Here is a 15904-nt window from a genome sequence, read left to right on the forward strand (position 1 = left end):
TCATAAGACAGCTAATAATGGGGCAGGGTGGTGAAAAGAAATTTCATTAGTACTGTTACTTCATAGAATCATAGACTTTAAGACTGGAAAACATCTTTAAGACCATAGAGTCCAACCATTAACCTAACACTATCAAGTGTTTTACATCCCTTCAGGGACCACAATTCAACCACTTCCCTGGGCAGCCCATACCTGTGCCTGACAATCCTCTCCTAATCCCTTCCTGGCATAACTTGAGGCCACTTCCTCTCCTTTTGGCACTTGCTACAACAGACCAACACTCACCTCTCTACAGTCCACTTTCAGGTAGTCAGAGAGAGACAAAGCATGTCCTCAGCCTCATTTTCTCCAAGCTAAACAATCCCAGGTTCCTCAGCCACTCCTCACAGAACTTCTTGTCCTGAGATTTCACCAGCTGTGACCCTTCTCCAGGCCCACTTCACACTTTTGCTGTCTTTTCACAAGCACTTCATTGCCCAAGTTAAAATGAAACACAGCTCTCTGCAGCTTGCACAGCTTTTTCACTGGATGAGGGCTGCAGCACTTTGTGGCAAGGCATAATCAGAAGATGCTGTGGCAGGTTGACTTCAGGTGAGTAGCAGCTTCCTTGGCCAACGGGTTTCCTAATTTCTCATCTCTTACCACACAGGTGGCAGGAAGTAGAGGAATGGAGTGGGTATGTGGTCAGGGGAGAGATCTCAGCCCTTCAGTCAGAAGCAGCACTAGACCTGTCTGCCTTTCTACAGGAATATAAAGCATTTTCCTCCCCTACTCACATCCTTGTCAGCCCTTTTTTCCAGAACACTTTGCAACTTCTCTACATATCTGCCACTTCATTAATCTAAAGATAGCTATTTCTGCAAGCTACTCAGACCCATTTAGAGCCAGTCTCAGCCACTTCTGGGGAGGCAGGGTGGGTGGTTTTGGGGAGGGGTGTCTTTGGGGTTTTAATTCTACATTTTTCTTCTTTTTTGAGTCACAGAGGTATCAGTTTGCTCCATGTGTGTGGGGTTCACTCTCTTCTGCAAACCACACTAGACTAACCGAAGAGCTTTGTCTGTTTGGGGCTGTAAAATGACAAAACGTTTCCATTCTTGTGCCTCTTGCTAAAAAAACAGCCCCACTATTGAAAGGAACAGTAAACAGCAAAGCAACACCAGCACATACATCTGCCCAGCACTTCAGCATTGCTCACATCAGCAAGCACAGCCTGGAGCTGTTTCTGCCACAGCAGTACTTTACAGTTGTGCCTTAAAGCTAAGACACAGGGTCCCACGTCACTATGAAGTGACTTTGCAGGATGAGAGTACAGCCCAGTTGGGCACAGCCTAAGTTTGCACCCCACATGGCTTTCAGGTCAGTATAAAGCTGTCATGCAACTGAGAACAAGTACAACTAGAAAAAGGTGCACAGTGGCTTCCCTGACAGTTTCTGTTCTGATTCCACCATGCTGCCTGTCTGCTGAAAGAAGGTGGTTTAGTTAATTTATAGCTACAATTAGCATGGAGCTGCTCCTTGCCTCTGATGATTATCTTAGCCTTCCTTTTTTGGTGCATCCGGTTATTGATGCATTCATTCTCCAAAACACAGGTCACAGCAAGGCACAGAGAAGCTTGGGGATAAGGGGTGAAGGTCTAAGAAAGAAATGCCACACATCCTAAGATCTACTTCTCAACAAGAGGGAAAAACTTTCCTGCAAGGGTGCTGGAGCACTGGAACAGGCTGCCCAGAGAGGTTGTGGAGTCTCCTTCTCTAGAGACTATCAAGAGTCGTCTGGACATATTCCTGTGTGACCTGCCCTCAGTGATCCTGCTTTTGGTGGGAGGGTTGGACTTGATCTCTGGAGGTCCCTTCCAAGCCTTAACATTCTATGATTTAATGATCTTTCCTACAAGACAAACTGTACTTTCACAAAACTGTCTCAGCTGTGTATGATGAGCATCAGTCAGTCCTGGGAAAGGCATGTCTGAGGCCAAGCATTTGGTGGGCTTCAGTTCAAATGTTTTTGCAAACAGCAAGGCATATGCACTCCAGAGTTTGAAAAGAAAATGGCACACATCCAGGAACCAAACCACTGCATTCCTCAACTGCCCAGGCTTTTGAGGTGCAAGGAAGCAAGAGGTAGTATGAAGTTTCCACATTTTATTGGCAATAGCTGCAGGTATAAGATGCAATGAGAACTGCCTTCCACTAAAGAGAGCAGCTCTACTACCATGCAGTTAGACAAACACAAAGCAAACAAGCAGCAAGCACACTGCAGGCTACAGAAAAGTTTAAAACAATTTATAAAATCAGACCTATTTGGTATAGGAAGCTTAAGAGGAATGACTTTGACTGTTGGGAATAAGAGTATGGGAACAGCACCTTTGGTAAAGGAGTGCCCCTGGCACTCAGAGAGGAACTAACCCTTTCCTCATGGGACTGGATATTGCTAGGAGGTTTGGCAGCTTTGGTCCAGCCCAACACCCACTCACTGGGATCCCACCTGATTTCAGCTGAGGTACCATAGAACACCTTGGGCTGGAAGGGACCTCCAAAGGCCATCCACTCCAGTCTCTGCAGTCAGCAGGGACATCCTCCAGTAGAGCAGCTTGCTCAGAGCCTTGTCCAGCCTGACCCTGGATATCTTCAGGGATGAGGCCTCAACTACTGCCCTGGGCAACCTATTGCAGTGTTCCAGCACCCTCATGGTGCAGAACTGGTTCCTAATATCCAATCTAAATCTGCTCTTCTCTCATTTCAAACTATCTCCCCTCATCCTATCACTACAGACCTTTGCAAACAGTCACTTTGCAGCCTTTCTGTACTTCAGGTACTGGAAGGCTGTTATTGGGTCTCCCTGGAGCTTTCTCTCCTGTCAAAGTTGCAGATTTCTTAAAATGAGAAGGAAAAAGAGGGTAGGGGAAAAAAAGAGAGAGAGAGAGAAGACTCCACAGAACATTTTAAACATTTTACCAGCTGCCCTGCAGTTTAGTTATGGCAAGGGGTAATGAGACTGAAGTATGAAAGATTTGCCCATGCAAGAGCACAATGAAGTAGTTACTCACTTTTCAGGTTGTCCACCTTTTCTTGCAGCAACTGGCAAGTGCTTGTTAAAGCTGCATTTACATCCCTGAGTTCTTGCTGGTCAGAAGTGGCTTCCTCTAACTTGCATTTCAAGGATGCAGCTTCCTCACAAGCAGAGTGAAAGGCTTCAGCTTGATCCTCCACCTAAGCACAAAACAACATTCAACAAACAAAGGAGGGAAGAGAAGAAAAAAAGATGTAGAGGCTAAGAGAAGGAGTCTCTGCAGTTTGCGTACATGAAACCAAACTGCATCTGCTCTTTCTCAGGAAGTGATAAAGCTCCCTCTGAACTTCTGCATTTCTACGTTGGGGTGGACTGTGTATGGAAGCTATTTTGGGCTTTTTCTCTCTTTTTTTTAAGCCACCACAAATATGCAATGCTGCCTCTTTCATCAGCAAACTGTTGTCACCACCCCCTCAAATTTTACTTCCTCTGCCAGTTCCACTTTTGAAATGAGGTAGTATCTTCTGAACATGCAATTTCCTTTCCCAAGAGCAGCAATGCATTGCATGTAGCCTTTTTTCATATGCTTGTTTCCAGCACAGAAGGAACTAGACTGCCCCTTACCTGTCTGCTAGCATCTTCAAGCTGCTTTGTAGCTTTTTGCAGCTCTAACCCAAGGGCTTCTGCCTGGCCAGCCGTTTCTGCTTGTAACTGTTTGACAGTTTTAATCTCATGTTGCCTGCAGGGTGAGACAGCAGAAACCACAGTGGTGTTACTGACATTTTAGAGCAGACATGGCAGGGAGAGATGACACATGCTAGCTGAGACATCAAGAACCACGCTGAGCTGCTGCAAACTGCAGCTCCCAAGGATCCAGCACCAGGTACTTAGGCTTTGCTAAGCACAATTTAAACCATTAAGCAGACAGGAATAGAAGTTTTCCCTGGCTGTGCCAGTTCCAGCCAGCTGTGTATCAGAGTGGAAGACTCTGGAATATCCAGACAACACTCCAACAGCAAGAGCTTAGTGGTGTAAACTTCTGCAATTTGGTCAATAGAATGCACTGCCTCATAGTCTGGGAGAAATAATAAGAGGATATAGAGCCAGTCATTCTAGAAAAGATCTTTTGGAGATAGTACTGCAGATACACAGCTTCTCAGATTCATTTCCCAGTATTTCAGAGAGTATTTCACCTGACAGCAAGCAGATGCCATCAGAACCAGTACTAAAGGTGATTAACTTCCAAGCACCTCCTGTTGGGAGCTCTACATTAACAAGACTAGGTAAAAAACAAGTCGTGCAGTATGGCTGCTCCATGCTAAGTCTCAGGGATGCCAAGTCCTAGGAAGCTGTTTAAGTTCCAAACCTAGGTAAAGGCTTGCCTGCAAAAATGTACCCCAGAAGGCTGACACTGTCAGTGAGCCTGGGTTCCACAAAGACAACAAATTCAGGTTATTTGCTCTGGATAAAACTCTACAAACCGGACTGTCTGCTTTCTAGAATGGCTGAGTAGAGGTTTACACTGCCTGGGTTTTGCTGCCATATTTGTAACAGCCAAACTCACCTAGCAGGACCCAATAAACTGGAATTCAAAGAATGTTGTCACACTTAAAGTAACTCCTTGAAGCTATACCACAGAGAAAGGGAGACATCATAGTGTCTGGCATTAACAACTGTCTTCCAGACCAATGATACTTGCAGGCACATTTCACAGGTGCTTCACACAAACACAGCAGCAGTTTATTTAATGGTTGCACCTGCTAGCTATGCAGAGCCCTCTTGCTCTGACTGCTCAGTGTGTGGTCTCCCTGGTGCTCTCACAAACATCTCCAAGATGTTACTTCATACACTTCACTCCCACAGTGAAAACGTTATGCTAAAACCACTCTCCAAACCCACAGATAATGCCCTCTGTCAAAAAACGTCTGCAGAATTCAGTTAAGCTTTGTTCCACACCACAAAAGATCCAAAGCAAACAGAAATAAACAAAAAGCCCCAACAAACAAAACCCAGCTAAGCCAAGGGTACCTGGCAGAGAGCTCTTTCCTTAGGTGGAACTCCTCTGTCTTGGCCCTCCTCAGATTGCCTGCCATGCGAATGAAATCCCTCTCTAGGGCTTCTTTGTATTTTTCCAAGAGATTAAGTTTCTGGATCCAAAGGTGTTTTTTTTCTCCTAGCTCTTGCTTGAGAACCTGTGGAATTTTTTAAACTTACAGTGGTTAGATGAGAAGCAGAGTCAGAGAGTAAACCAGAGCCCCAGTTTACATGATGAGAATTCACTTCCTTGCTCAACCATTGTCATGGTTTAAAGCTAACGCTCCAGCCAAGTCCTAAACTATAAACAGCAAACATAGAATCATAGAATCAAGCAGGTTGGACAGCAATTTTCTGGACATTTTTGAGTAGAAAAATAGGTAAGTCTATATAATTTCATTCATTTGTTGGACTAGGATATAACTTGTTGCACAAACTCTTCCTCACTTCCTGCCTCCTCCTCCTCTTCTCTTCCCTGTACTGGCTGATCTTACATGGCTACACATTAACCTTGGCTGAGTAGGTAACAGTGGAGGCCTGGTTCTCTCCCTGGGTGGGGGCAGAAGGTGGCAGCTGTTAGCTCCTTCTGGCTTTGTCCAGGATGGGGATCTCTGTCATTTTGAAGCTGTAAATATATTTTGTACATATTCATTGTATTTTATGCTTTTAAGATTTTATCTTGTTGTAAATATACAGCTTCATTTGCTTCCAAAGCTTCTGAGCTAGCCTGGTGATTTTCTTTTGGGGAGTACTTTTAACCCTACCACAACAACTTTGGATCATCACCTACATCCAACACTATCAGAAAGAGGATTTAGTGCCATGGTCTAGTTGATTGGACAGGGCTGGGTGATAGGTTGGATTGGATGATCTTGGAGGTCTGTTCCAACCTGGTTGATTCTAAGATGGATGATGATACTTTGCAATCTACTGGTTGGAGAAGACAGGAGAGAGTGAGGGAGAAATTAGTAAAAATGCATTTTAATAATGAAGAGCTTATAAAGGGCAAATAGACTTTCATTTGCACAAAACACTGTTTTATGCAGTCTAGTAGGTTAACAAAGCTACCTAAAATTCAAATTAGTGCCTTCTAACCCCTCAGTCTGATGGGATGGGGAGACAGACAGCCCAGACTCCTGTCAAGTATCAGTAATTTAAGACTTATTTTAAGATGGAACAATCCATTAATAGTTTGCACAAGAAAATGTAAGACAGTTTGGTTTGATGAATGGCTTCCACCATTTCCAAAAGGACACTTACACATCAAAAGCCACTCTCAGCCTCTCTTTCTGGGCAGATCTAGAGCCCAGAGGTAGCCCTCCTCCTCTTTAGCATACTGCGAGCAAGTGGTTATGCTGAGTGTGGCAGGAGGTTACATGGTGCACAGGGAAGCCTTCTCAACTTTCCCCAGGCAATCTCCATCCCCAGATACAGCAGTAAAAGTGCTATTCCACAAGAAGTGTTGATAATGACCATCTTGCAGGAAGCCCTAAAACTGCTAGTTTATATTTCTATCACCTTTCTTCAAGGTACAACTAAGTCCATGGGCACCAATAGGAATTTGTGTTATAGCAAAACAAAAACAAGCCCAAAACCCAACCAATCCATACTTCAGTTTGCCATATACCTCTAGATGAAACCCAGCCACAGGAGGATCTTGTAACAAACACTTTCAAGCTTTACCTCTGATTTGTAGGAAGAAAAAAGGGAAAGACAGTAAAAATGAAGCATTAAATAGCACTGTATCCTCACTCTTTCTCTGAGCTGTGACTTGCAGTAGAAAACTCTGAGAAAGAGGAATCCAATCCTTTTTCTCTGCTCTCATTTGACTGAACATATATAACAGAGTCCCTGGATTTTAAGGAATGCTCAATGAGAGCCAAACAGAGATATAAGTCAGGTTGGCATTTCTGGGCTTTTATATTAATTGAAAGGAGAAAACATCCACCCTACAAATACTGTTAACTACTTTAGAGTTAGACCCTCACACTGCTCATGAGTCACAGAATGTTAGGGTTTAGGGGACCTCCAGGTATCTTCCAGTCCAATCCCCAGGATCATCTAGGGCAAGTCACATAGGAACATATCTTGGTGGCTTGGGAATGCCTCCAGAGCAGGGAGCTCCACAATCTCTCTGGGCAGTCTGCTCCAGGGCCTTACAGCAAAGAAGTTCTCCCTCATGTTGAGGGCCCTTCTCCTTGGCACCCACCCTTCAGATATTTGTAAACATTAGTAAGACCTGCTCTCAGTCTTCTGTTTAGAACAAGAGAGACCTAGGTCTCTCAGCCTTTCATCAGATAGATGCTCCAGACCCTTCATCATCCTCATAGCTTCCATTGGTCTCTCTCATATTTCCCTGATCCTCTTGAACTGGGGAGCCCAGAACACATGACAATATTCCAGATGGGGCCTCATTAAGGCAGAATAGGTAAGTGGGAGAACCTCCCTTCACCAGTTGGCTACACTCTCCTTATTGTACCCCAGGATACCATAGACCTTCTTGGTCACAAGGCCACAATGATGTCCCATGAGCTTCAAACCAAGAAGCACAGCAGAAAGTATCATGCTACACCACTCCCCACCCCCCCCCAAAAAAACCCCAACAAACCACACAACAAAAGAGAGCCTGAGCAGTTCCACTAGATATAATGTTACTAGGATGACATGGGATGTGACTATGTGAAAAAGCCCACATCCTGAAGAGCTTCTCAGGCAAGGCAGGCAGCACTTGTTCTTAGAAATAACAAACAATTTGACACTATCTGGCATTTTCTAGCTAGGTAGGACAGTATTGTTTGGCATGAAGTCACTCCTCACAGGTCCATGAAGAACAAGACCTTCAATTTTTAAAGAATCTTCTTCCTTGCTTCTCTGTTAGCTCAGTTTCCAGATGCATCATTCTCTAGCAGCTAGAGTAGGATTCATTTGGCACAATCAATTCCAACACCCACACCAGAAGTTTGTAGCTTCACATGTTTAAGAGCAATTTGATCTCGATGTGAATGGTAAATTAACAACCATTTTTCATCTTTGAAGGAGGAAGTTAGGGCAAGGCATGAACCACCACTTTTCCAGAGTCTACCTAAAGTCACACTAAAGTGAAGAAAGGGAGATGCTTGCACCTTCTCCAAGGGGAAGACTTCAGGATTTACAGAAACAAAAAAACAAAGGTGGCTGCAGGACTAGATGGCTCCAGTCATTCCTCTCACTGGCCCTGTGGCCAGCAGGTTGAGAGATGACTTGACTTTAGTGAGATTTCACCTGCAGCACTGCATTCAGCTCTTGAACCCTCAGCACAGGAAGGAGATGAATCTCATAGAGCAGGTCCAGAGATGAGCCATGAAAGTGATCAGAGAGCTGGAGCATCTCCAATACAAGGACAGGCTGAGGGAGCTGGGCTTGTTCTGTCTAGAGAAGAGATGTGCCCAGGCAGACTTAATAGCAGCCTGTCAGTACCTGAAGGGGGCTACAAGAAGGCCACAGAGGGGCTGTTTGCAAAGGCCTGCAGGGACAGAATGAGGGACAAGAGTTTGAAATGAGAGAACAGCAGATTTAGATGTTAGGAACAAGTTCTGCACCATGAGGGTGCTGGAACACTGCAACAGGTTGCCGAGGGAAGCAGTTGAGGCCCCACCCCTGGAGATAATCAAGGTCAGGCTCAACAAGGCCCTGAGCAACCTGATCTATTGGAAGATCCCCCTTGCTTACTGCAGAAAGGCTTGGAATACATAACCTTAGGAGGTCCCTTCCAACCCAGACCATTCTATTATTCTCTAACAGGGCCAGCTACATTCTGCAGCACTAGAGGAAATGAAGGGCAGCCTTCTGCTTAAAAAGATATTAACTTACAGCAGTACACACTGTGGTGCCAACTGCTCCTACTTAAGTGGGAGAAACTGAGGGTTTGTCATCTATTAAGGAGCTAAAAGACAGCATTAATATCCAGATTGGTGGAATTTCCTGTAGCACTGCTAACAAGTGAGTATTGAAAAAGCTGTACCCAGCAAGATGAACTTTTCAGAAACTCTACTGGTACATGGTGTCCTGGGTTTGGCTGGGATAGGGAGAGGGGAACAAGAGCAAGAGCTGAGCCATGGCCACAAACTGCTGCTACCATGTGGGGAAGTTATTTTACCCAATTAAGTAAAAAAATCTTTACTTCCAAACCTCACTAGAAGTGTAGAAAAATCATTTTGCAAAGTTAAGTTGTAAAGTATGTTTTGTAGGATCTTTTCCTGTGGAAAGTGTGCACACACTTGGCCCTTGGCATGGAAGCAAACTCTGTGGGGGGTTTGATTTGGAAATATGGTTATGGCGTCACATCTCTCCTCCCCTTGATGGTGAAACCATCCACTACTGTAGTCAGATTCAAGACAGAGGGGAAAATGAGTGCTTGAGGCACACATACACATAGCAGGAAAAAAATCTTCACAGTTCACACAGTATAGTGCTGTCACCTGAGCTCATTTTCCTCTTTAAATCCACTTGCTTTACCTACTATTTCCTTCAACCATAGTTTTAACAAAGTGGGATCCTGCAGAAGACAAGTCAGGAAAAACACAAACAGCATTTATGTGAAAAGCTATAATCCCCTTCCTCCTCAAAACACAATTACAGAAGTTCCTTCTCTCCAAACAGCCATCCCTGACCTCCAAGTACACTGCTGTGCCACAGGCCGAGTACCATGGGTACAGAACAGACAGGGAGAAGGCTTAACATAAGCAAGTTCCATATCCAACACTGCTGTAATCTCAAGTAATTAACAAGCATAGCATACAGCTGAAGTTTTTACACAACCTTACTATTTCATACAACAGCTTCAAAGAAACAATTACATACCTCAAGTTTTCTTTCCCACACCTGCTGCATGTTGACATCAACGTCTTTCACCCAGTCTAAAGAAGTCATGACAAGCTCCTCTGCTTCAGAGGCTTCCTCTACCTGAAAAGTAATTATTAGTAAATAAAGCCATACAAAACAACCAAATCAAACAGTGACATTTCTAATCCTAGTCTGACAGAGTGCTGCCTAGAATTACCCAGGTTGTCAGTGACAGTGTTAGAATAGGTGTCAAGGATTAAAGTGTGCCCCACTCCCAAAGAAGCTGCTCTCACTTTTTGAAGAAGAGTAAACATAATCTGACAATCAGTGCTTGGAGAACTCCCCATTAAAGAGCTGACAGAAGACCCTTACATTTACTCATGGAAGCTTTCTTACTGACCAGGTTTTGCACGATTGCCTTGAAATTTTCTCCTGCATATTCAGGTCCCTGCAGTAAAAACAGCACTTCACGGTCCAGCGTTTCATCTAGGGACATCCACTCACTCTTGGTGATCTTTGAAGAAATGGAAGAGCCAGCTAACATATTTTGACATCACCTTATAGCAAACCAGGATTAGTGACATTTAGACTTTTCTGAAGTATTTACCAGAAGGTCAGAGCTACTGAAAGCTGAAGCTTGTAAAAGCTTTACAAAACCATGTCATGAGACTCTAAATAGAAGCAAGTCAGCCAAGCTGCTGAGAGATACAGTGTTAATCTTCACATCAGCAGTAGGCAAAAAGAAGTCAGTGACTACTTATCTTTACTCAGGAGAATCTCTTCAAGTGAGGAATGAGTTCTCGGTTGCTTTACAAGTGATTTGGTGGAATTGTGTCTCCTCACAGAACTTACTGACTCACTGTAGTGAGATGCAGCAGAGGACAACACACTACTTGGGAGCTCCCTGGCCAAGCAGACCTCTCTCTCATTTCAGTGTTTTTCTGTTGCACAAGTAGCTATCTGCAAACATACCACCTACAAAAGCAAGTCTTACAAGGAAAGTCACTACAATGGCACCTATTTGTTGTCAGCTCTGCTGCACAACTTGCATTTGAACTGAAGACAGCTCTGTAAGAAGGATGGAGGGAGGCCTGTACCTAGTGAAGTACCTCATGGGCCAGCAGTGGGAACAGTGGCATTCAGTGTATTCATGAATGACCTGACACAATCAGCAAGTCTGCTGATGACACCAAACTGAGAGGAGTGGCTGACACCCCTCAGGCTGCTACTCAGGCAGAACCAGACAGGCTGGAAAGCTGTGTGAGGAGAAACTGAGTGAAATCCAACAATGCCAAGTGTAGAATCTGGCATCTGGGAAAGAAAAAACCCACTGGGAAGGATGGGTTGGGGACCAACTTGTGGGAGAGCAGCTCTGGGACAAGGGACCTGAAGATCCTGGCGGGCAGAAGGATGCCCATGAGCCAGCAATGTGTCCTGGTGGCCAAGGGCATCCTGGAGTGGATTAGTAGGGCTGTGGTGAGGAGGACAAGAAAGGTTATCCTGTCCCTCTACTCTGTCATGGTAAGGCCATGTCTGGAATATCGTGTGCAGCTCCAGGCCCCTTGGTTCAGGAAGAACCTCAGGGAACTGCTTGAGAGAGTCCAGCACAGAGCCACAAAGATACTGAAGGCAGTGGAACACCTCCCTCCTGAGGACAGGTGAGGGAGCTGGGGCTCTTTAACTGGGAGCAGAGCAGCCTAAGGGGTGACCTCAGTCATGTCTATCAAGATGCACAGGGCAGTGTCAGGAGGACAGAGCCAGGCTCTGCTCAGGGATGTCCAATGACAGAACAAGGGGCAATAGGTGGAGCAAAGGAGGTTCCTCGTGAACAGAAGCAGAAACTTTTTCTACTGTGAGGGTGGCAGAGCCCTGGAGCAGGCTGCCATGGGGGTTGTGGAGTCTTTCTCTGGAGACATTCCAAACCCACCTAAATGCATTCTTGTGTGACCTACTCTAGGTGATGCTGCTGTGCCAGAGGTGTTGGACTGAATAACCTTTGGAGGTCACTTCCAGCCCCGAAGATCCTGTGATTGCGCAACTCCATGGAATGCCTTGGGAAACATGCATAGAACAGCTTGGATGAAAACTGGAATCAAAGCTATGATTTTCACACAATGTGGTGCAGGTTGGGTTTTCCCTTTTTTTTTTTTTTCCCCTCTGTACTGCTGGATAGCTCCAAGAGCACTGAATTAGAGACCACATTTCCAGGGTTATAAAGAGCATCTGATGAAAAATGTAGTTCCCCCAAATCACCAAACTACCTGCCAGGTGTTCCACATAGGACATGGGGGACACTACAACTCCAAAACAAGATGATGACATTATTTTGTCAGCCTATGCCAGACTCAACAGCAGGAATCCTCCCTCTTGTCCTCCTCATAGTCATCATCCAAAGATCTGAGAAGAAAGGAGCTGGACAGGACTTCTAAAGATTGTTCTCCATTGTCCCCACTCAGGGGCAAGGAAATAGTATCTACAGACAAATACTTAACTGAGTTTTAAAAAGAATAAATTAGATGAAGACTCCACAACACCCTGGTGCTTAATTTTCATTTTCAATACATTAGATTTAATAGACAAGAAGTTTTCCCTCCTGCAATGGAAAAGGTAATTGTCTGTGTTCTTTGTAGACAGTACAAGAACAGACTGTTTCTTTGGCACAGGTACATGTATACAGATTCCTTTCTTCTACCAGTTTGTTCTTCAGCCAGCTAAATGGATGTCATTAGCTGTTGCAAATGTCTTTGTGGCTCTCTTTGTTCAGGTCTAAGGGTTTTGTTTGCTTTTCCTTTAATTGTCTATGGGACAATATTGTAACTTTCACATTCTATACTTGCATGCCAGGAGCAAGGTCTTCCAGATGCGGAATTGCTAATGGTCTACAGGGGATGACCTTTGGTCTTCCTTTACTGGCACAAGACAACTGGGATAAGAATCAATAAAGATTTGAGTCATACCTCAGAAGACTGAGCAAGTTCCAGTTCGGAGTGCAGTGAATTCATCCCTTCAGGAACACTGCTGTTACATTTACATAACGAGGGGAGACTCAAGCCGTTTCTGAGAAGCAGAAAAAAAGCCCAGACATCAGTCCTTTCTTACTTATAGACACTGCCTTTCCTAGGACCAGGCCACACCACTCACAAGATCAGCTCCTGCTGCATGTGTTGCATGTTCTCCAGTAGCTTTTTCTTCTCTGCCCGCAGTGTCTAAAACACAGCACAGAGCAGTGTTAGACTGTCATGCAGAATAACCACAGGATATGCATGGTTTTCCCCTCACAGTGTCAAAAACTAGACTAGGGTCCATACCTCTATTATTGAAGAACATTCCACAACTGTTAACTTCAGTTCTTTGATGGCCTGCTCCTTCTGCACAGAGAGTGGAGAAATCAAACAAACAAGCATACAAGCATACATTCAAAGTTTGCAATCTGATAACTAACACATTCATAGAATCGTAGGTTTGTTTGGAAGAGACCTCCAAAGGTCATCAAGTCCAACCCCCTGCAGTCAGCAGAGACATCCTCCACTGGATCAACTTGTTCACAGACTTGTCCAGCCCCTAACTGTGAGTACCTCCAGGGATGGGGCCTCAACCACCTGCCTCCCTGCACAACCTGTTGCAGTGTTCTGGCACCCACACAGTGCAAAAGTTGTTCCTAACACCCAATCTAAATCTGCTCTTCTCTCATTTCAAACCATTGTCCTTTGTCATGTCCCTGAAGGCCTTTGAAAACAGTCCTTCTGCAGCTCTCCTGTAGCTTCCTTCAGGTCCTGGCAGGCTATTAGGTCTGCTTGGAGCCTTTTCTTCTCCAGACAGAATCCCAGCTCCCTCAGTCTGGCCTCATAGCAGAGGTGCTCCAGCTCCCAATCATCTTTGTGTCCCTCCTCCAGACCTGCTCCATCAGGTCACACAGAATCACAAATTGTTAGGGGTTGGAAAGGACCTCAAAAGATCATCTGGTCCAACCCCCATGTCCTTCCAGTGTTGAAGGCTCCAGAGCTGGACACAGCTCAGCTCCAGATGGAGTCTCACCAGGGCCATAGTGCTTTTGACGCAGCCCAGGCTGCCACTGGCATTATGGGCTGCAAGTGCCCATTGCTGGCTCATGTCCAACTTCTCATCCAGCAGCACCCCCAAGTCCTTTTCTGCAGGGCTGCTGTTGATTTCCTCATCCCCCAGCCTCAATTAACATCTAGGAGTGCCCTACTAGGTTCAGGACCTTGGACTTAGCCATAAGTATTAAAAATACCCTTCATGAGTATTCATGAGGTTCAATAAGGCAAAGATGCTTTGTAACCAAAATAAGACTGTACTGCAGGCTTGAGTAAGCTGCTCAAGTTATGTTTGAGCAACAACCCAATTATGTAAGAAAAACAGTTGTAAATTTAAAAGCATACAGTCAGTTACCCTGCATGTTGGCTAACAAAAGACCTTTTCTATGTAATGCCTGAAATTTAAAGAGACAGAAAAACTCTTCTCCATGTGCTGTGTTTTACTTTATTCTTTCCCTGGTTTCTGTGAGAGCAGCAACAGATTAAACCAGACAGAAGCACTCTAGTTTTAGCTGAAAACCTGGACTGTATAATGCCTGGCACAAGTTTTAATCACAACAAGTTGTAATCACAACTGAGCCTTAAAGCAAGTTGCAATGTTTTGAGATTACTCTTCTTAGTTTTCACAATTAAGCATATAGGTAGGAGCAAATCCTAGGTGATTACAGCTCTCTATTGAGGAAGGACAAGTCTGCTTCTCCATTTTCTGAATTGACATTTCCAGTTTGACACAGAAATTAAGTCATTTCAGTAGAAGACATGAAGGAAAGGACCTTTTGAAGGTACATTCTTCCACCAGCTGTTGAAAGGAAGCAGCCTTTGGAAGCCCCTGTACATTTTTTTTTCTGAAGTTTTTAAATTTATTTTGTTTTAATAGGTTGTGATTTTTTTTTTTTAAATCCATTTTTAAAAATAAAAGCAGATCCTGAAACCTTTAATTGCACTGACTCATAACCAGGTCTTGAAGCAGATCTCGCCTACTTTGAAGCCATTTATAGGCTCAGGTTCTGCGATGTGAGAACAGTAGAAATAGAAGTGCCACAGCGAAGATAATTGCTGCGCCTTTGTACAAATTGTTTCACAGTCAGTGTTTTAAGTAAAGACAATCAGGAAATAAAAGCAACTAACCTGCACCAAACTTGCCTCTTTATTCACCACAGTACTCTCATAGATATGTGCTTGGACCTAAAGAATTAAAATATTAAAAATCATTCCAGTCATCAATATGCTCTATAATACAAGTCTGTCCCTATCTCCTACATGGAAAAGAAAAAGGGGATCAACATTCCTTGCTTTAAAAAAAAAATATATCAAGTTCTTCCTTGCACAGTGGATTTCAAGGTTCAATTCTTGCACCTAGTTGAAAGAGAAAGTGTTCTCAACTTTCTCAGCCACCTTTTTTCCCCTCTTGTCTGTTGAGGCTGGTAATTGAGAATTACAGATTGCATTAGGTTGGAAAGGACCACTAAAGGTCATCTTGTCCTACCTCCCTGCAGTCAGCAGGGACACCTCCAACTAGATCTGGTTGTTCAGGGCCCCATCAAGTTTCGTCTTCAGTGTCTCCAGGGATGGGGCCTCCACATCCTTGGGCAGGCTGCTGCAGTATTACACCACTCTCATCGTGAAGAGCTCCTTCCTGATGTCCATCTACCCTGCTCTGGTTTCAAACCACTGCCCCTTGTCCTATCACTACAGACACATGCATGTTTCAGCAACATCAGCCAATGCATGACCTTCTAATCCATCTTCTCAAAAGAGCAAGGAAACTGTTTCCTAGAATTTTAATGAAAAAAAAAAGAACTGATTTGTTTATAGATTATATATTCCTAACTTTTATCCTCCAGACAGCAACTGTTAGCTACAACTGTTGCGCTAAGCTGTGACTGCACTGCAGTTCTTCAATACCAACAGGTTCAGGGCTGTCTACCTTCCAGAGGCAGAAATTTCCTGCACTAGACCTGTGTAAACTACAGGCTGTCCTTTT

General features: G+C 44.3%; 1 protein-coding gene across 4 annotated transcripts in view; it reads right to left on the reverse strand.

Annotated features, from left to right (window-relative positions):
- IRAG2 (inositol 1,4,5-triphosphate receptor associated 2) overlaps positions 1-15904 on the reverse strand; it is a 52789-nt gene that overhangs the window by 22666 nt on the left and 14219 nt on the right. For all 4 annotated transcript variants that reach the window (XM_064155921.1, XM_064155922.1, XM_064155920.1 and 1 more), the window contains 9 exons: positions 15049-15105; positions 13174-13233; positions 13007-13071; positions 12823-12922; positions 10266-10379; positions 9884-9985; positions 5039-5202; positions 3635-3749; positions 3048-3210 (listed from right to left, as the gene is read on the reverse strand). In XM_064155921.1, coding sequence (XP_064011991.1) covers positions 3048-3210; positions 3635-3749; positions 5039-5202; positions 9884-9985; positions 10266-10379; positions 12823-12922; positions 13007-13071; positions 13174-13233; positions 15049-15105 — 940 coding nt within the window. The remainder of the gene's footprint in view (positions 1-3047; positions 3211-3634; positions 3750-5038; positions 5203-9883; positions 9986-10265; positions 10380-12822; positions 12923-13006; positions 13072-13173; positions 13234-15048; positions 15106-15904) is intronic.

Source organism: Pogoniulus pusillus, chromosome 15, assembly GCF_015220805.1.
Source record: "Pogoniulus pusillus isolate bPogPus1 chromosome 15, bPogPus1.pri, whole genome shotgun sequence".
Classification (NCBI taxonomy): domain Eukaryota; kingdom Metazoa; phylum Chordata; class Aves; order Piciformes; family Lybiidae; genus Pogoniulus; species Pogoniulus pusillus.